Source organism: Ptychodera flava, chromosome 1, assembly GCF_041260155.1.
Source record: "Ptychodera flava strain L36383 chromosome 1, AS_Pfla_20210202, whole genome shotgun sequence".
Lineage (NCBI taxonomy): Eukaryota > Metazoa > Hemichordata > Enteropneusta > Ptychoderidae > Ptychodera > Ptychodera flava.
In genome coordinates, this window is record NC_091928.1 from 43,628,295 (window position 1) to 43,649,363 (window position 21,069).

A 21,069-nucleotide genomic window follows, 5' to 3' on the forward strand; every position below is an offset into this window, starting at 1 on the left:
CACAAATCATCGCTTAGCTTCACCCCACTAAAACATTCACAAAGCACAGACTTGAACCATGTCTACTTCAACGACGCAATTTTGTGAAACTGTTGCACTTTCGTCATTGACGTCACTCTGGTGTATTCTTCTGGTGTACAGGCTGGTGCGTTCACAGTCACATCTGGGCGCGCGGAAGCATTGAAGGGAACTTGAAAAAATTAGCTTACGTGAGGGGAGGGAAACTTGAAAATACTGTAGGGATTTACAAAATAATAATAATAATGCTGATTGACAATATCATTACGGACGATATTGAATAAAAACTTTTATAGTCACAATTTTTAAAATAGTATGCTCACAGACCTGTGTTTGTTCACGGCTACTCTGTCGTGGTTTTGTTGTGTGCAAAAAACCAATTACTTTTATTTTTATACGCATTTTTTCACCCATAAAACTGCTAGCGCTTCAGCCATATCAAGAGGAGAGAGGTTGAGTTTTGAAGAGCAGTACAAACACAGTGATCTAAATTATAGCAGGTGCAGCCAACGGACAATGCACCTTTAAAGGGGTCCTTACTATAATGGGATATATTTGTACATGACAAGTAATGTGAACCGACTAATTTTAAGTCAAGAGGGTAATTAATTAGCTGTTCATAATTTAAATTTTGCCCTCCACTGAAAATTTTTTGACTTACCCTGCCGCACTCAAACTTCATTTTTACCCGCTCCCTCATATTTTTGCCTATTCTCCCTCCCCACCGTGAATGTTTGAAGCTCCCCTGCCCTGTAGCGAAAAAAAACTTGCCGATTTCCCCTGCCCTGGAAAAATTCCCTTCAAACTTTTTGTCATTCCATTTCCCCTGCAGACATGAAGCTACCTTACCCTGTGATGAAAAAACTGTCGATTTTCCCTTGCCCTGAGAAAAAAATTTCCCTTGAAAATTAACATTCCCATGCAGACACATACTGCAGGTGGCCTTGTATTTGGTTTCCGTCTCGCAGTACATAGAGCGAGATGTGAGGCCAATCGATAGTCAAAGTAGTCTGGGTAACCTTTAAAAGGTATAAGTACTTGTACTGTGTCCCCATCCCCGGAAACACAGTGGCTGAAACTCCCTGTCCCTCAGTGTTTTTAAAGTAGCTTCCCCTCTCCTCGTTTTTCGCCAAGCCCTGTCCCCAGGACAACTAATATCTGCTCTGCCCGACAAAAAAACTAAATTTGCTCCCCTGCCACCTAAAATATGTCCCCTGCCCTAGCAAAATTAAAACTTATGCCCTCAAAATTGCTTCCGGAATAGCTTTTTCAATGAACAGCTCCGTTCGCTGCACCTGTTATAGCACTGGTGACCCTAGGCCTCTCGTCCTCTCGTTAAGCAATAACCCCCCCGCCGCAGGAGGGTATACACGAGATTTTGGTACAATGCGCGACATATAGCATGAGCCGATAGGCGAGTGCTATATGGAGCGAATTGTACCAAAATCGAGTGTATACCCGACTGCGAAGGGGGTATTGCTATTATATTATATCAACTTGCGTGTATTTGTTGTCTTATACTTGGGTATTTTCATCATTCTAAGCGCCAAATGCAGAAAACGGACGTCTGAGAGATCGAACGTCGGAAATTCTGCGCCCGAGACCGAGCAGTTTTAAAAGTTGGGATTCCTACAGGCACACAGTATCCTACGATAAATACGCATCGACATTGCATTTTATTCTCATGCAACACGAACGATACTTTTAAAAAATACCTGCTGCACTCACACAGAAAATGGGTCAAGAGTTCAAATCAAAAGAAAAAAGTAACAATTTTTTTCGTAAATTTACATAAGAACAATAGTCCTGGCTTTTTTGGCATACTAAAAATAGATTTGTCTAATTCTGTACCGCATACCGTCGCGACATTCAGTGGTGGCACAGTGAAGTTACAGGATCTATTTTTGATGGATAATTTGGACGTTAATTGTACCAGAAAACAAGCAGTTTTAAAATAATCCAGACTTGCGATGACTGCAACTGTGATGAACAGTTGTGCAGATTCTGAGTGTGTTGCCCGATGCAGGGAGAGCTGGACGCTGATACTGCTCGTTGCATTTGATGTCAAATATCGTCGCAGTCGCCAGGAGTCATCCCATTGTTATTTTGAACTTCTTGGTCTACATCGTTAGGACATCCCGATCTGTTATAGCCCAAACTTTGGTAAATAATATCTGACGTACCGTTACTGTGAGGAAGTGTCAATTTATTTGTGTATGAACGAATACTATCTTCATTTTAAAGAGCGGTACTGGGATATATCGCGTCTCGACTCCCGCAAAGTGCACGGTGCGCTGTCGCCCTAATTTGTGTGCATCATACCCCAAACGTGCTGCTTCAGAGATGTCTTTCATCATCGATCCCAACTTATTTACACCAAGAGGTGAGTTACAGACCCACACTTTATCTGTGTATCAAAATTCGGTCTTCAGTCTTTGAAACAAAGTGGACTGTTTCGGTCTTTCTCGAAGGTCTATGGTTTAGATAGGTACGTTCAAATGCACCGACCGGGCAATTTTCGAAAATGCTGGTTTAGGGGCCCGTTTTAGCACTGCTATCAGCTGATCAGTGCTAAAACAGTATTTAGCATCGGTGGAATGAGCTCTCGTCCAATCAGAATGGCGCATGGTAGCATGAAATATAATTATCCATTGCCCCTTAGAGTAACGTAAGAGAGTATACAATAAAAACAAATCCATGCACCCACGGGTGGGATGGGTGTGTTGGTGGGTTTGAACTTGTCTTAACAGACTTAAGATCCGCAATATGCACTCATTCACCGTACAGAGAGTATACAATAAAACAAATCCATGCACCCATGGGTGGGAAGGGTGTGTTGGTGGGTTTTGAACTTGTCTTAACAGACTTAAGATCCGCAATATGCACTCATTCACCTACCAAAAATGTTTTTTTTTTTTTTTTTTCAAAAGTACGAGACATAAGGCATATATGATTTAGACGCTGCTCAAATTCAAGATGACAAAACTGGATGGTTATTATAAAATATCACATAAAATAAACGTTTTAATCTCTAAAATTGTTGGTGTAGTAATGGCAATTTTAGTAGAAAATAAATAATTCCAGTCAGTCACACATTTTTTCGTTTAGAGTCCAAAGTTTTACGTTTGTGGTATTTTACGATGAGAACTCTTCAACTACATCAGACTCAGAGCTACTGTCACTGCCGATATGGAGTGACAGAGACACTGCAAGGCAGTTGCTCAGTGTATTAAATTTTATTATTTTGACAATATTGTTGTTCATTTTGTACAACGGTGTTCTTGTTTTACTCCCTACAGCAAGTTGAGCTGTCTAGTATTCACCTGCCAACCGTGACGCAGCCTGTGCATTAATTGACAAATGACTTTCTTCATCATCCAATACATGTTTAGGCTATATATATACAGGTTTTGTCGACAAAGTGAACATTGTGTGTGTCAGCATACTGTAGCGAGACAGCAAGAAATTGAATTTTATATATTGCATACAAATATTGAAAAAAATTATCAACAGTTGCATTCTTCTGCGCCGCGGCGTTACTAGGCCCACTTGTTTGTTGTTGTTTTTTTTTGGTTTTTTCACGGAAAATCATGCTTGTTTAGAAATTTGACAAAATGGTCCTAGATTTTGTTTGGTTCTAGATTTTGTTTAATTATGACTGACATTAGATGTCATTAAAATGTTATTAATTTTTCTTTGAATTACCTTACAAACCTTAGAATAAGACAATGTAAAAGGTAAAAGGGAATCAATATATATTCAGGTCGCCATATAGGCAGTGCAAAACTTTGGAGTGCGCCCCTCTAATAGCCACAAATTTACGAATCCCCCTGAATTCCTCCAGTCCCCCTTTTCGTGGACGCAAAAGGGACCGCGATAGGCGATACAACAGGACTCACGCGTGCTCAGTCGCATTATGCCATGCTTTTTGAGTGACTCAGGATGTGGGTATAGCCTACACCCGGCAGCCGATGACCATTTTTGTACGCGGAATGGCGATATGGGCGAGTGGGCGTGCGTCACTGGCCATAAGCCGACAAGGGGAGGGGTCACTTGGTAGGCAAGCTGACGTCACTCCACTGGAGGAAAGAAACGGAAGTTGTACAACCAAGCGAGGGATGGCGACGGATCCGTGAAAAATGAACGGAAGACACAGGTTAACTTGTTTCTCAAATCGATTTAGTCGCAGTCGATTTGAAATTGTGTTATTGTTCTGGTGTTATACTGTTTTTTACGCTGTCTCGGGTAGGTACATTCGATTGTTTTGTTGTTTTCGCCATATGTCCCAAAACTCACTGTTGTTGTTGTTGTTGTTGTTGTTGAATGCTCTGTTGTTTTCATTGAAACTCGCACATTGAAACTCCACCATGTTGTGTAATCGCTGCCTTAAAAAAGCGATGGTGCCGACGCACGGTTTCAACGTAGTATTTTTACCACAACGCGAAGTATAGACTTATGCCTTCAGTTTTCTGACGTCGATGTTTGCCGATTATAACGCATTGTAAAGTGTACGGACGGTCAGTCGGTGTCGATCAGTGAAATGTCGCAATACAATACTATGAGGGCATGTGTTTTTATTTTTAAATTTTTAGGACAAAACTTGTGCTTCAACACTGATAAACTGCAGTATGTACCATCCTGTTTATCATACGCTTTCAATTTTCCCACTGGAGCGAGCCATTGATATCTCGCTATATCGAACCCACAGAGAAGTAGGTGGCATGGCATGGAGGTACCTCCACGACCCACACAAAGCGTGAGAAAGTGGGCGTGTTCTGTACCCTTTTCCGGTTCGGTACACCTTAATTTGGCCCGCTTACCCGCAGATTCCTTGAAAGAAAAAAAATACCGAATTCTTTAATAATAAGAAGGAGAGGAAGTGCGCTGACCACAGCGTCTTTGGTATGTCACGCGGAAAGATCCTCATTCAATGTTGTTGACATTTCGCAGCATGCAAACGGTAGTGCTATCATCCGTATCGAATGCACAAAAGGAAATAATCCATAAAGTGGCGTGAGCTTATAGGTTTTACGATTACACTTTTCCTAAGCAGCTCATGTTATCAAAATGGTAAAGGTTAACTGTTGCAGTTCTTTCCAGTGTAGGGAGCCTCGAATTCCAAAAATAGATCTTGACAGGAAGACGGTAGGTCCTCAAAATCGCAACTAAAGATCATACTGTGTGCGATAAAATTATGAGTCATTGTCTGGCAAATACAAAGATAGCAAATACAAAGTTTACATGTAAACATGTAAGGAAAAACTGCCAAACCACAATTGTGCAGAGTGTGATTGATACAATATCAAAGTACAGTTGACCACAGACACTCCACTTCAATGTTTTCTGTAGACTTTATAAACGGAGACTAGTGAAATTGTGCTGTTTGTGGGTGTAGGTTTGTTACTAAATATGGCTGCATGTGCTCAATATGGACACCGCTGCTAGAATTGCCGACAAATTTTCATTGTTGCATGCATGGTAGTTGTTGCACTGAGCTTGTAGTCTGAACCCTTAATATGTCTTCCTGGTGTTCATTGTAAAGTTGGCAGTCGCCAAAACTGTAATCTAAATTTGTGGACAAATATTTACTTTTGCATGTAAATGAGAGAACATGTAGTTTGTCATTTATGTACAGCAGTATTACGAAGTATGATGTGTGCTTCCAGAATATTGAGTTCAGAGAACCTTGTTGAAGGGATGTGTTGTCACTGTCACTCCAGATTGTTATGTCATGCTTCCATGCACAATCCGTTGAAATTGGAAACGTAGTGTACACTTTCTTAGGAAGGAGGATGTTGACTTCTTGAAGGGAAGTGTGTGACAATGGCGATCCCCTCCCTGTTTGCAGAGATTAATTACGTTTCCAAACAAAAGTGAAGTAATTATCTTGTAAATTTCCAGAATCAGTACGTAATGTTGTTCAAAAACATGCATCTCATGGACAACATCTATTGATTTTCAAGTTCTTTATCATGCCCCTAGAATGGTGGTTTGTTTATGTTGCGTGTGTCACTTTACCCTTTCACCACCATGGTTTGGCCAAAACCCATTGTTATCAATGGTGATTGTGGACCTGTTTACAGGGAATCAGGGGTGAGCAGGTTAAGATTAAAATTACAGTGCATATAGCAAAGTATGTGTTGTTAGTGGTACATTGGACTAATTGACCAGCCATTCACTGATTTCCTTTGGCTGTAAACAAATTTTTTCATGTCCACAAATGAGTTGTGAGCTTCTTTACTTCCTAGTGGTCTATCAATAACAATATGGAGTCCATTTGAAAAAAATTAAACACCCTGTGTACCGTATGAAGGTCTATTCAAAAATATGTCAATATGTTTGTAAAGTCTGTCAGGACTTGCATTGTGTATAAGAAACTTCAAGTAAAATTAACTAAGCTCACCAAACTTCTCAAAGTTATCGATGCCGCAATTTCAAGGGAAGCAAGGAAATATTTTAAGTAGTTCAGGACTTGAAACAGAGTGTTAAACTTTCGGTCAAATTATCCAAAAGAGATTTTAACCCTTCCTTTCTAAAAAGATAGAATAAAAATCATGGATCACTGTGCAAAATCTGGTACCAGAGCAACAAATAACCCAAATTTCACTGACACTTGAAATTCAAAATGGTTGCGATCACTGTGTTAACTCTATGAGGAAGAGTTAAATTTTCGATTTTCACAAAAATGAGTGAGTAAAAATTTTATTAACTCTAAAGACTTCAATTTCTTCAAAATGAACCCTCCACATTTGATATATTACATTACCGGTAGTATTGTAAAGTTTGATAATCCGAAGATCTGTCCCCCGGCCCAAGGCACATCCTGCCTAAGTAGCCTTAGAGGAAGAGTAGCAGTAAATTTTGATAATAGTTTCAATATTTGTTACAGAAAAGAAATCTTCATGATCTCACTAGAGTGTGTTGAAATAAGGTATTCGCCCAGCAAACAGAACACAAGTGCACAATGTTGATAAATACATCTAATCCATTGTGTTGTGTTGTGTACAATATTGTTGCTTAAGATAAATACACCTTAGGGACACATATTTGGATTCTCAAACTCTTATAATATTGTTTTTGTCTGTCACTTGTGGGGGCTTAATTATTTTAAAGCTCTTTGAGCATGAAAAATTCTTACTGTCGGGAATCGGGAATTGTATTTTCCCTTATAGAAGTGACGCAGGAATGTGGCCATTTTAATTTCAAATACCGGTAAATTTTGGCAATTTGTTTTTCTGGTACAAAATGTGTACTGTGATCTGCCATATTTATTCTTGATTTTTGAAAGAGAATGGGTGAAAGTTTCTTGAGAAAAGTTTAAGCAAAAGTTTAAGTCTTTCATTTTCAAGGCACATACTACCTTATACTCACGTAACCACAAGCTTCAGGAATATATGGTTATAGGAATATAGTCAGAACTATCACTCCACTCCATTGTTAAATGGCCGGGTAAGCTTGTGGTAGATTCAGTGGTTTGTAGTAAACAGCAACACAAAATCTGACAGTGGACAGTTGATTATAAGTGATTCATCATGTATGCAAGGATACTCAGTATAAACAATAGTTATGTAAATACGCACAGCCTGGTTTGAGCGTGGGTGAGTGGACAATGCCATACCCATGGGAAGATGGTCCCTTCCATATCACGTGAAGCAAGCGCCAAGCCTGGAGCTTTTTTCCCATGATTCAAATTACATGGAGTTGATGAAGCCCGAAAATGCAACTTCCTATACTATTTTTATCAGTTTTTGTAAAAAATCGCACAAGTTATAAATTGAGAAAATAGCTTTTCCAGGTTAAGTGACCACAAAGCTAGCACATATGTAAAAATCATCCGTGGTGAACTTCCCCCCTAAACCCTGGCTTGAAAAGGCCCCGGATCACTAAGAAGATTATGAGGCATTCCTGTCTTTTGTCTTCTTTTGAAATTGCAATCACTATATAAATATGTTGCTAGATTTTTGGATTAAGTCAGTACTGACTGATAGAATGAGAAGATATTTTGTACCTCTCAGTGCCCTTGGTCATCCAAAAACATGTCTTGATAAACCCATTCCACTGTTTAATTTTGTTTCATAATTGTTTTGGATTTGGCCTTCACATATCATATGGAGCCACTTACAGAAAGGTTTCGGAAAACCAAAATTTTCTGTCACTTGTCCTGTATGATTGACTGATCAGGCTAAAATACTTTTGTCTGTCAATTGAAATTTTTATAACAGTAACTCTTAAAAAGGGAAAAGTAAACATTCATAAATTGTAAGAATACTTCCAAATAGTAAGGCATATCCATTTGACTGTTCAGCATTTGATAGCTGTCATTTGTACAAATCATGTTTACCCCTTACCTTTCATCCCTCAACTCTGTATAGGCATTCAAAATCAAACTAACGGGTACCATTTGGAAAGAATATGGTTTAATCAAAGTTGTATTCAAGTGGGTATACCGTAAATTGTTAATGTTTCAATACGCACTGTCTCTGTGAACTATACCTTTGTAATGAGTTATAATTGTGAAATCATCTGTCATTTCTTTTCCTACAGTTCAAAGCAATAAAATATGTCAGTTGCCGAATTTCTACTGTGCCCAAGAAGAAGGGGAACCCATTTGTGCCCTTCCGAGATGGCGGTGCGACGGAAAAGTCCAGTGCGTAGGTGGGATTGATGAATTCAACTGCACTGGTTTAGGGCAAGGTAGGAGACCAACCAGTGGAACCAAAAGACTTTTAACTTTTTGCATATGTGTCCCATAGGTGTGTTCTATTCACAGTTAAAGAGCCAGTGGTTAGACCTTTGATGATCTATTTCCAAGTTTTTTAATGTCAAATATGGTTTCATTTTCTACTGCCCAAAGCATGTTGAGATACTTAGTATTCATGTTGCCATCTTGGTCTGTATATGTGTACACTGTATTGTTATTGCTGACAAGTGACTTCTGGTCTGCACGTGGACCAGAATACAAGTGTAAACAATAACAGTGCACTCTACACATACCGGTATAGATGCTGAGTTGACAAGCTAAATACAGTGTAGCAGTATTTCAACATGCTTTAGTGTTAGATCAAGAACTTGCGATTGATGAAAACAGAAAGAGTGAAAAAGTCATCCGGAGTTACAGCCACTGGCTCAATGACTGTGCTTTATGTATATGTGGACTCCAGTGACACATTTACATGTAAAGTTTACTATCCATGCATTCATGGCATTTGAGTTGTTTTTTTTTCTTTGTCTTTTCCCTCAAAATTATGATGATATGCAAAATCACTAACAGCCCAACACAGCATGTACATGTGTGTGTTAAATGTCCATTGTGGATAGCTTAATTGTAGTCTCGACTAGGATTAAACTTTCAACATTGGCATCGCATATTACACTCAATGCTGTTTGCTTACAAGGCTAACACTTTGCCTGCCAACATGTGGTAGGAGAAGAAAGTATGATAGCTGTTATATAGTTATAGATAGTTGTTATATTATAGTTAAGGCAGTTTTTGTCTCGAAGTTGAGAAACTTCTCTTTTGTGCAAACTTTCTTCGAGGAAACATTCAACATTTCCTTTTGAAATCAAGAATAAAAGTCAGGGGTCACCCACCGTACAAAATTTGGTGCATTTTTCCTCAATATTTACCAACTTTCAAAATGGCTACCATCCCACTCAGTGGGAAAATGTTTGCCCTTCACAAAAATAAGCCCATGAAAACTTTATTTGTTCTTGACCTTCAAAATGAGCCCTTACAAATGGTTGACTAAAATGTATTGTAAAAGTTTTAGAGTTCAAAAATCTTTCCAAGACACATTCTATCTTAAAGCACCATAAAAGTAAAAGATATTTTCTCTGAAAACACCAACTGTTCCACTTTAAAAGTTTTGCTTCCTAGCGATCTCGTTAGGATCATTATCCCTTCCATCTTTCAGTCCGCACATTTTCATGCGATCAGAAAAGCTTCACTGACTTCTCTCATTCATTTTTCCAGTAGAGAACCCACAATGTGGATTCCGCTGTGCCAATGGGAGGTGCATCCATACGGAATTCGAATGTGACTCTGTTGATGACTGTGGTGATGGATCGGATGAAGCAAACTGCAGTGAGTAGTCAATGCTCTAGGAACTACCACTTCTGCCGTATTGTCTTTCAGTATTTTTTTCTTCTGCGTAGCAACAACATGTACATGTTCATGGTATGTTCTGTGGGTGATTAGAACAAGTTGTAACAAACACTCATTGTGTTTGACCTCTAGGCCACAACCTCCCCTTGATGATAGTTTTTAAGTGCCAAACTCTAGAGACACGATTACAATTTGAATATTCCCCACCCCCTACCGCCACATGGCAAATTGCTGAATAGGCTGATGGAATGTTAAACTGATAATAGTTTTTTGAACAACAAGCAACTCAAAACAAAATCTTAATCATTGGTGATTCATAGGTTTGCAGTCTCACAGTTTTCATGGTGCAATGCATCAATAAGTGTAAATTTACATATTGGGAATGGAGGTAAGCACCCTCCCCAAAAATGTATTGAGCTTTATTAGTCCCCACGGACACCGTCCGGGGGGACTTATAGGTTTGGTCATGTCCGTGCGTGCGTGCGTGCGTGCGTGCGTGCGTGCGTGCGTGCGTCCGTCCGTCCGTTCACGCAGATATCTCAGAGATGCAAGAAGCGATTTCATTCAAACTTGGTACAAGGATTACTTCATATGTCATACAGATGCACGTCGATTTGTTTTGGGATACGATCCAATATGGCCGCCAGGCGGCCATTTTATTATGATTTTTTCATGTACAGAGCCATAACTCAGACGTATTTCTACCAATTTTATTCAAAGTTGGTGCAAGGACATTGACTAATGTCATAGATATGCACGTCAATTTTCTTTGTGATACGATCCAATATGGCCGCCAGGCGGCCATTTTGTTACGATTTTTTCATGTACAGAGCCATAACTCAGACATGTTTCAAGTGATTTTATTCAAAGTTGGTACAAAGACATTGACCAATGTCATAGATATGCACGTCAATTTTTTTGTGATACGATCCAATATGGCCGCCAGGCGGCCATTTTATTATGATTTTTTTCATGTACAGAGCCACAACTCAGACATGTTTCAACCGATTTTATTCACATTGCTACAAGGACATTGACCAATTTCATAGATATGCACGTCGATTTGTTTTGTGATACAATCCAATATGGCCGCTAGGCGGCCATTTATTACAATTTTTTCATATACAGAGGCATAACTCAGGCATATCTCAACCGATTTTATTCAAAATTGGTACAAGGACATTGACCAATGTCATAGATATGCATGTCAATTTGTTTTGTGATACGATCCAATATGGCTGCTGTGCGGTCATTTTGTTACGATTTTTTCATATACAGAGGCATAACTCAGGCATATCTCAACTGATTTTATTCAAAGTTGGTACAAGGACATTGACCTATGTCATACATATGTACATCGATTTTTTATGTGATACGATCCAATATGGTTGCTAGGCAGCCATTTTATTACGATGTTTTCATGTACAGAGCCATAACTCAGACATATTTCCACCAGTAATATCCAAAGTTGACATTGACCTATTTCATACATATGCTCGTCAATTTGTTTCACGTCATGTAGCAGTAACATGTCAATTATTGAAGTTTCGTAAGTAGGCTGATATGTCAAGAAATATGTACTGCATCAAATTCATGAAACTTTATACAGATGTTAACCGATGTTAAGCTCACATTGCTTTAACATTGAAAAAGACATTTATCAGTGTCATTTTAATTAATTTGTAATTGCATAAGTAATGAACTTTCCTAATTAGGGTGATATAGCCACAAATTAATACAACGTCAAATGTGATGAAACTTGATACAGATGTTGATCTCATAGTGTTATAAATACTGCATCAAACTTTATGAAATATGGTACCAGTGATAATCTGTTAAGTGTTAGAATTGTATGCAAAATGTTTTGCAACATCCTTTTGATTAATTCCTAGTTGACTCATTTTATGAACTTTAGGATGGTGGCCTACATTGGTTTTATGTTTTCATCACCATGGAACTCATTCTTGGCCATTGAGCGCCATCTGTATCAAAGTATTTTTATCACAGACCTAATTAATGAAGAGGACTCTGTCCTCTCTGAGGACATGTAATCAAAGTACCCATTATTAACAAGTGGGGACTGTGTCATCAACGATGACTTGTTTCTTATTAATCCATGGCCCCTTGACCTGTACATGTACACCCCCTAATTACCTGCACACAGGTCCACAGTTCCAATTATTAACAATGAGTTTTGGGCCAAACCACTGTGGTGAAAGGGTTAAAACTGACCTACATTTGATCATGCTACCTGATAATCAGGTTCATATATAGGCCATACACGCATAACTTTTCATCAAATTGAGCAAGTGTTAAAAAACCCGGTTTTCAAGAATATAAATCTGAAATTGAAATATCCAACAAAATTTTTACAATGTTAAATGACAGCTTCATGAGATGCTCAATGTGTTAGAGAAGTTGCAGGGTTTTCAAAAATATTTTTTTTTGAAATTCTTTACAAGTCAGACAAAATATGTCAGCTTGAAATTTTATCAAAAGTAATAATTTATTTCCTGGTGTTGATGCTTTATTCAAAGGACCGTGTGACCTCTGTCAAAATGGCGGAATCTGTGTCTCATACGGAAAAGACAAAATACACTGTGTTTGTCAAGGACCTTGGATAGGAACGTTCTGTGAAGTGAGAATATCAGGTATGTATGTCTGCTGTTAGGATCACCAAAGTTATATTTTTCTTTATCCAATTCCCAGCCCAAAACCTATGGAACATTATAACATGTGTAGTCCCTGCAGATGCAGTCCAGGGGCACTAATGAATCTCAGTATTTTCTTCATCTTTGATGTTTAGGTTCCATTAATTTTCAACACATTTGTGGTTTTCAACAAAAGTTGTATTTTTATACGTGACGTGCCGTTTTATATGGTCAATATTGAGTGTGTTTTGTAAATTATTGAAAAAGACAGAATAAGTTAATTTTGATTGTTTTTTTTTCTAACACATGTCAGTTATATGGGCAACTAAGTCATTTGTTTTACAATAAATATGACAAAAATCTGACAGTAACTATTATCATCCTTTCTTGTAACCGTCAACAGACCGATGTTTAGAGAATAACCTGTGTCGCAATGGAGGTACCTGCTATGATCTGGATGACAGACTCGTTTGCAGCTGTCCGGTTGGATGGAGAGGATTGTTCTGCGAGACTCCATCAGGTGGGGCTTCAATAAGTTAAAGTTTTCTCTTCCAGGGTGATCTGCTACTAGTATTTATCAAGTTGGTTAAGCTAGCAAAGTGTGAAAATATTTCAGAGTGAAGGCAAGACAACTTAAGTTGATGGAACAGAAATACTGGCAAAAATTCAAAAGTTATACCGGTACCATGCCCATGATGACACAGCTCCTCAGCCATAAATTTTTTGGACACAGTGGGCCATAATCCCAAGCGGTGTCCAATATTGCCATTGTCTGTCTATGCGTATAAACATGTGTATGTTTTCGTCCGTCTGTCCATTGTAGACAGATTTTTTTCCGATCATAGCTTTAAACCATTGGTCAGAATATCATGGAACTTGGTAAATAGCATAATCATCGGAAGCTCCAGATCTGATTAGATTTACGCTGGTGCTGCAATCAACAGAATCAATCAATGGCCACCTTCATAATGAACTAATTTGTACAATTGCTGTATCTCAAGAATACCACACCAAATTTGATGTTAAAGTATAGGCAGTCAAACAGTTCTATGGTCTTCTCATGTTATATGTTTGGTTGATATAAGTTTTCAAGAAAAAAGGTAGAAGTTGATCAAGCTTTGTTGTTTTGTTGATTTCCTTTCACAGATTTTGGATGCAGCAGGCTGGAGTTTCCGTGCGACAACGGACATTGCATCGCAAAACCTTACCGCTGCGATGGAGAACCACACTGTATAGATGGCAGTGACGAGAAGAACTGCAGTAAGTAGACATTGAAAGTACCTGTACATGCATGTCCTCTTTCGATATGCATTTGTCTAGCCTGTGATTATTTGGAGGATTTTTAAAGAGCAGACAATACAGTATCTTGTCATTTCAGATAGACAAGTTTTATATGTTATTGAAGGTCAAGATTTTCATAATTTCAAATATTCTGACTGAAATCAACACATCGTTTGAGAAACAAGAAATGTTAAGTCTTGTGCTAAAGTTTAACAACATTGTAACATGAAATTTATAATTAACCCTGAAAATTTGCTAACATTTCTTAAATGCGGTAAAAATCTCTTCAACGGTACCCAGTGTAACACATGTGTATCACTTTCTTTTCCACACACAGCAACTATAGTGCCCTCATTCTGCACAGGTAAGTTTGTATTCCTGTGTAAAAGTTACGAGTGCATTGATGGCAGACGACAATGTGACGGATTTTCAGACTGTGAAGATGGCTCAGATGAGGCTAACTGTAAGTTTTTTTTTAATCACCCTTGTCGCCATCACCTTCCCCTTGATCACCCTTCCCCTAGATAATACTGCGATTTCTGTCCCCTCAAAAGCAGTTAAGGCCTAGTAAATTGCTATATTGTCACTATGACAATTGAATGTATGTTCCTTGAGAAGGAAAATGTATTATGCCAATTGTTTGATATTCCTGGATGTTTGCCAGTACCAGTTAATGAAATTGCAAAAATAAGTGCAATGTTTTCTCCAGGTTTCTCTCACAAGGGGGAATATCCCCATATTCTTGAACAATGGGTTGGGGGATTTGGTTTTGATTGAGGGGACTATAATAAATTCCGCAAATTAAAATTTTATTCAAGATATGAGCAAATTCTAGCATTGGTCAAATATCAAATAAAAGACAGTCTTTCAGCTTTTAACCCTTTGAACCCGGCTTGGGAAAAAAATGTCCGTATGACATCATAGGTCACCAGGGGGTCAGGGTGTAAAGGTTTAATCTCATCCTTCTGCAGATAGGAAGCTTGTATGACTTTACTGTGGCTACATGATGTTACATAACAGACAGTAATCATGAAGTGGAATGCTTCTATAAATACTCTGTGTAAATCATTAACTAACACAACCTCATTGTAGAATATATGTCATGCACTTGTGATTATTTGAGGGGGATTTTGATTAGATAGGGGGATTCATGCAATCTGCTGCATCCTGGAGAAAACACGGTGAAGTGTGTGCCAAATATGCATCAGAGTTAATGGATAATGGACATGAGTTTCTGTACATTTTACCCTCTTGTCACCTCCACACTGCTTGCCTAGACACACACAAACACAAAAGTGACGGACATTATGGTTCTTCACAATGGAGTTTTGAGAGAGACTGACCATCCAACTGTTTTTCGAGCAATGTGTACATCATACACCATACAAAAGAATACATTTTTACAATGAAAGACTGAAAATTATGCAATGGTTTGTCCTCGAAAGTATTTGAAAAGTGAAAAGTGATAAACCACCCACAATTTCATAAAATAAGATAGTCAGTCGTGCATTTGTAAAAATGATACGGAAAGTGACATATAAAAATGATACATGTATATTTTTGAAATAACATCTGGAAATGGTGTTTAGATCCAATTGCTTGTAAGGCCCCTGAAAGTTGCTTAAAAAGTCCTTGAAAGTCTGTAAATTTTAAGTGATTTGGCATGTAAGGACCTTTTATGTAAGAGTACAAGTATCATGTTGTTAGTATTGCTATTGATTCAAATATCAGGTTCATGTATCTACAATGTCTCTACTTGCAGGTGATGGTGATATGGTCGGTAATGACAACAGCAGCGAAGGTGTCGATAATGTTATTGTGATAAATTCGAATTATCAGACTGTGACATATACGGTCATATGCTCACTGGCAATGTTGGTTGTTATAAGTGTGTGCGTCGTGATTGCCATACATTACTATCGGCGTCGGTTACGCTACCGGTACCAGCTGGCCCTGGCAAACGTACGTCGACGCCAGCGTCCCAGATCAAACGTGTATGTTCCACCACCGGTGGTCTCAACAGTGCGTACACAGATTGACGGACAGGCAGATCCAGAACAAACGCACGTGCTGATGCGCTACAGCATCAGCAATGGCGTGCAGATCATTACGCTCGGGGACGAGCATAACGCCGCGTCGCAGAGCACAAGTACGAGTCAGAGCTCCCCGCTGAGTAACGGCGAGGCCCCGCCCTCTTACTGGGACGTGGTCCATGGCAACCGCACAGCAAGACCTTCATCGCCATCAACTTCAGACAGCTCACAGAAATCAACAGACTCGCCTCCACCGCCACCGTACCCAGGCCTTCGACATCAACAGACTCACAATACTTAAGAAATGTTGCAGCATTTCATACCTTTCGGCACATCCTGTTAACAGAGTTGCTTGGTATTACTACCAGTGTATGCCATAGAGGCTTCCTACCCTCAGTGCTACAGTGCCAATAGCACAATTTTTATGTGTAATTTTTTTTTATGTGCTTTACCAAACTATATTTAAAACTCACATTTGTATATATTTACAGCAACAGACAACTGTATTTCTCAATATACGTATGTTTTATTTAAACACACCAAGTGTGTGCTTGTTCTTTTTATGAATTGATACCTTTATTTAACATTAAATGTTCAAGTGTTTTGATGTTTTTTTCATAAACTTAGTGTCACTTAGAATAAGTGATGAAATTTTTAAGATGTGCAGAGCAACTCATTTGGACAGAGATTTTTGAAGTTTGGAAGTTTAGTTAATGAAGGGGTTGCCTCAATGTCTGGTCTGATGTCACCGAGACTTTGCAAAACAAGTCAACAGCGTATACTGCGACAACTCATTCTCATTGATGATTTCACTGCTAAAGGCAAATATCCGATTTTAAGGTCACACGTTTCCAGTCAGATCTAAGGGACAAAGTCACTGACTTTGATATGGCACTGCTTTTGCTAAGGTAGTGAATACTTTGAAAGTGAACAACTTAAACTATTGCTGAAACTTTTTTCAGTTAAAGGGCCAGTAATTCTAACTTTTGGTAATATTTTCATTACTTTTGTTTTGTATGTTGATTGCAATTTCTTAATTTGTTCCCAAAAGAATGGTAAAACAGCGACATATTTAGCTTGTCAACTTAGCGTCTATATGTGTAAATTGCACTGTTATGTGTAAATTGCACTATTATGTGTAAATTGCACTGTTATGTGTAAATTGCACTGTTATTGTTTGCACGTGAATTCTAGGCTGGACCAGCATTCACGCCTCAACATTAACAACGCAGTTTAGTCACTTACAGGCCTAGTTGATAAGCTGAAAACTGTGTATATCAACATGCTTTGTGAGTAGCACAAGAAATAATGGTTGGCATTAAAAATGAAAATAGTCAAAAAATCATCAACAGTTAGCATTACTGGCCCTTTAACTATTCTCTTTGACATTGATATCATGCATGACTAGAACAGCGCCACCATAGTTCATTATTTATATTTACACATATTCCATGACATACAGAAACATGAAAAATGGTGACAGTGTCCTTTAGAGCTGATGACAATGAATGCTTCCATCTTTTTATCTACCGGTATGTACAGAAATAAGTTCAAAAAGTTGGAAGCACTTATCCTCATGTTGTTTAATCAGTTTTGATGTCAATTCTACAAAATATTCTTTGACATTTTTACAAACCAGTCAGATAGGTTCTGGCTGCCGTTGTTTAATTTTTCCATCCTTTCCAGAGTTGTTTTCAGTCGTACATCCCTGTGCAGTTGTCAATTTTCTGCCTCGGAAAATGAAAGAGCTTTCTACCAAAGTTTGTCAGTGACTGGCTACACCGTTTCAACACCATGGTTTGACCTAGACCCATTATAATAACCAGTAATTGTGGATCTGTTTACAGGGAAGTAGGGGTGAATAGGTTAAAACCCTGGTGTGGCAGCTGGCATTCTGTAATTTTTAGCTCCCATAGGACCATGACACAATAGCAGCTGTAGGCATAGTCTGGCATCCAAATTGCCTCTGTACGTCGGTGGTGTGTTTCATCATTTTGATACTGCTTTCAACGTCGGTTTCTTAATCATATCAACAAAGAAGATTTCTGTAGAAATATGTCACACCACACTCACAGAAGCTTTAATCCAGGGTACTGGTAATGAATATTCATTACTACTCTGGATCTTTATCGGGCATCAGCAGTTCTAAATCATAGAACTCAACCAAATCCACGAATAAAACTCAAAGGACAGTTTCCTTTCAACGGGCATTATGGACTTTTGAAATTGTAACCCAATGTGACAATCATAAAAGTATTCCCTATATATTCAAAGTAGCAGTTTCTAAAGCTAATGAGCTGATTGGACTTCAATAAAACTCAAATGCTCCACTATTTAAGTAAAATCCAATGATGGATGACCTCTGACCTGGGTGATACCAGACCAACAGAAATTAACTCAGTCTGTGACATTTTTTATAGTGATACCACTCATGTACTTAAACACCATTCATACTAGAGATTTGTAGATATAATATCTATTCACACCATTATTATAAAAATAGTTATATTTTTTAATATATCATGACTTCGAATCAACCTTAGTCAGAGCTGTTCTTGAAAGATTTTATGAATTTTATATAATGGGTGTTTATAGTTGTAGCAATATACTGTTTCTCAAATTTTGTGTGTTATACATTGTATAAGTTATTTGTTAACTTAGTCGGTCAGTAATTTTATTACCATTCTTTGTTACCATTCTTTGTCATCTTCCTAGCATTCAAGAATGTGCTTTTAACTGCTTTAACACTTGTAAGAAAATGACTCCCTACTCCATACAAGTGCATCAGAGTCAAATTTGTGAAATTAGGATTTTACACATTGGTCTCCAGAGGGCGCCAGTCAATATTATCACTCCAACTACAGCCCGTTCACCCCAGCCTTTTGAGCAAGGCACAGCAATGTGTTGTTGCACCTTGAAATTAAACCTCACGCAATCAAAGCATATTTACTGTTTCGAAATGGTGAATTCCAGTGCAGGGATAATGTATTGCCACCTAAAGAGGGCGCTACTAGACTAATTCCATCATGAAAAGCCTCATCATGAAAAAAAAAAAAGCCTCACTGGCAAAGTTTCCGGCCAGTCACAGATGTTGACACTGATGCACCATACATGGCATTTTGAAATGAAATTTGACAGGTTCAAATCATATATAAGTTTTTGAGGTCCAGTGCAAGGATAGTGTGTCAATCCCTGAAGAGGATCTTGTTCATTGCAAATCTTATTATTGTAAATATGGCATGTGAGATAGGGAAAAAATGATGCCTGATGATGGTAGCAATTGTATTTCAGCAAGGAACAAAATACGGAAAGTAATAACTGGTGCATTGTATGTTTGACCATAGACCCTAGAGTTATATGCTACAGACGACAGAATTTTGAAAAAAAATTGTCTCATGCGCCAGTTCATTGCTGTAGCTGGCGGTCAAATTTGCCTGACACATTTCCAAAAATGGATGCAGCACAAATTTAATGTGGAAATGTCATTCCTTCTTCATGCCTCTTTTTTTTTGGCAATTGCTTGATTTTTCAAATTGATAGAGTCGTCACGGGAATGCATTTACAGACAGAGGCACTAGGCATGTCAAAGGTACAATTGCTGTAAAGTGCAATTTTCGCGAAATTTCCTTCTGTGGAACGAGAGCATTTCCTTCAAACTCAAAATGTTAGCCCTGCCAACACAATGCATGATGTACAATATGCAATGACATTGTTGACAAAAGGATATCTAGTCAGGCCAGAGATTCTCTTGGTGACAATAACATTGGACATAATTCATTTACAGGCTGTATTTAAACTTGTTATCACAACATTGTTTAAAATTTGTGTAATTCTTTCAATTTGAACCTTGGTAAAAAAATTCTCCAAAAATGTAAACCTACAAGTTATTTTTTTATGCATGATCAAGCTGTCAAACTTTTATTGTGAAAATTTTGTGATAGACGTCTCAGCCTTTTTTTATATTTATAATTATTTGTCTAAGCCACATTTAGGCGGCAAATTTTCATATTTATGTTACTTCGGTGGGTTTTTTTTAATTGTACAAAAATCAGAGGAAGTCACATCTCACTAGCTCTAATGTTAAATATCTTCTTTGAAAATGTTTATGAGGTTTAAGTATGGCATGCAAATATCATCTTGATTTTAAACATTCAAAGCTTATCAAACCAGTCCCTCTTTTCAAGAGTCTGATAACTTGTTCATTTGTTTCCCATCAGTGGTATACAGCAAATCATAATTGTAATGACTAAAAATAAGCAATTTTGAAATTTTCCGTGGAACTGAAATACCTCATTTTATGAACAAAGCCTTTGTGAAACCCATACTCATTTTTCCATTGTTATTCATATTCTTCATATTTCGTGTATGAAAAATGACATTTTCACTCAAGTACTGCCATATTTCAGACTTCTGTAAAGATCTGGTCAGGGGTATATTTTAGTAGTGACCTCATTGGTCTGTCAGATTTCAAGTAAACCACAAAAAGGCAATGTTCAATGTAAATAAAGTTTGTTACTCAGAAAGATGACTGTGTAATGCCTATTTCTATAATATTGCCCCATGAACGCTACACAAACTTGTTTACTATTAGAGTAGCAGTGATAAAGTGAAGTTGGTGGTGGTGCATGCTCTGGGCACTTTTGTTGCATACTAAGGCCTCCAGCCCATGTGCAAGGGGTGAGGGGTTAAAATACAATAATTAGAAAGTAGCATACAGGGTAATTAATATACATCACAAAAAAGAACATCTTACTACAGTGAAGTAGTAGTATTCATTCGAAGTTTGAAAGCTTTGAAAACAAACTGGCAAGTAGTAAATATTATTTCCGAATCTGATGTATCATGAGATAATTAAATTTACAAAAGTTCAGTTCATCAAATGGTTTTGAGGGAAAGCGTTCTTTTGGTAGCGTATCATATTGAACTAACATACTAAAAGAAAATGATATTCATCATCTAAATTACCTTGTTTACAAACACT

General features: G+C 38.0%; 1 protein-coding gene across 2 annotated transcripts; it reads left to right on the top strand.

Moving 5' to 3' along the window:
• The first annotated feature begins 4,091 nt into the window (after positions 1 to 4,091).
• On the top strand, positions 4,092 to 20,611 carry LOC139138545 (very low-density lipoprotein receptor-like). Of its 2 annotated transcripts, none has more exons than XM_070706974.1 (8): positions 4,092 to 4,263; positions 8,563 to 8,712; positions 9,995 to 10,102; positions 12,661 to 12,774; positions 13,178 to 13,294; positions 13,921 to 14,034; positions 14,393 to 14,518; positions 15,818 to 20,611. In XM_070706974.1, exons 1-8 carry the CDS (start codon positions 4,158 to 4,160, stop codon positions 16,387 to 16,389), a joined length of 1,407 nt encoding a protein of 468 aa, XP_070563075.1. In that variant the 5' UTR covers positions 4,092 to 4,157; the 3' UTR covers positions 16,390 to 20,611. The 2 variants fall into 2 exon arrangements, with proteins under 2 accessions (XP_070563075.1, XP_070563067.1); XM_070706966.1 differs by having other exon boundaries at positions 4,093 to 4,263; positions 9,992 to 10,102.
• Positions 20,612 to 21,069: the final 458 nt, after the last annotated feature.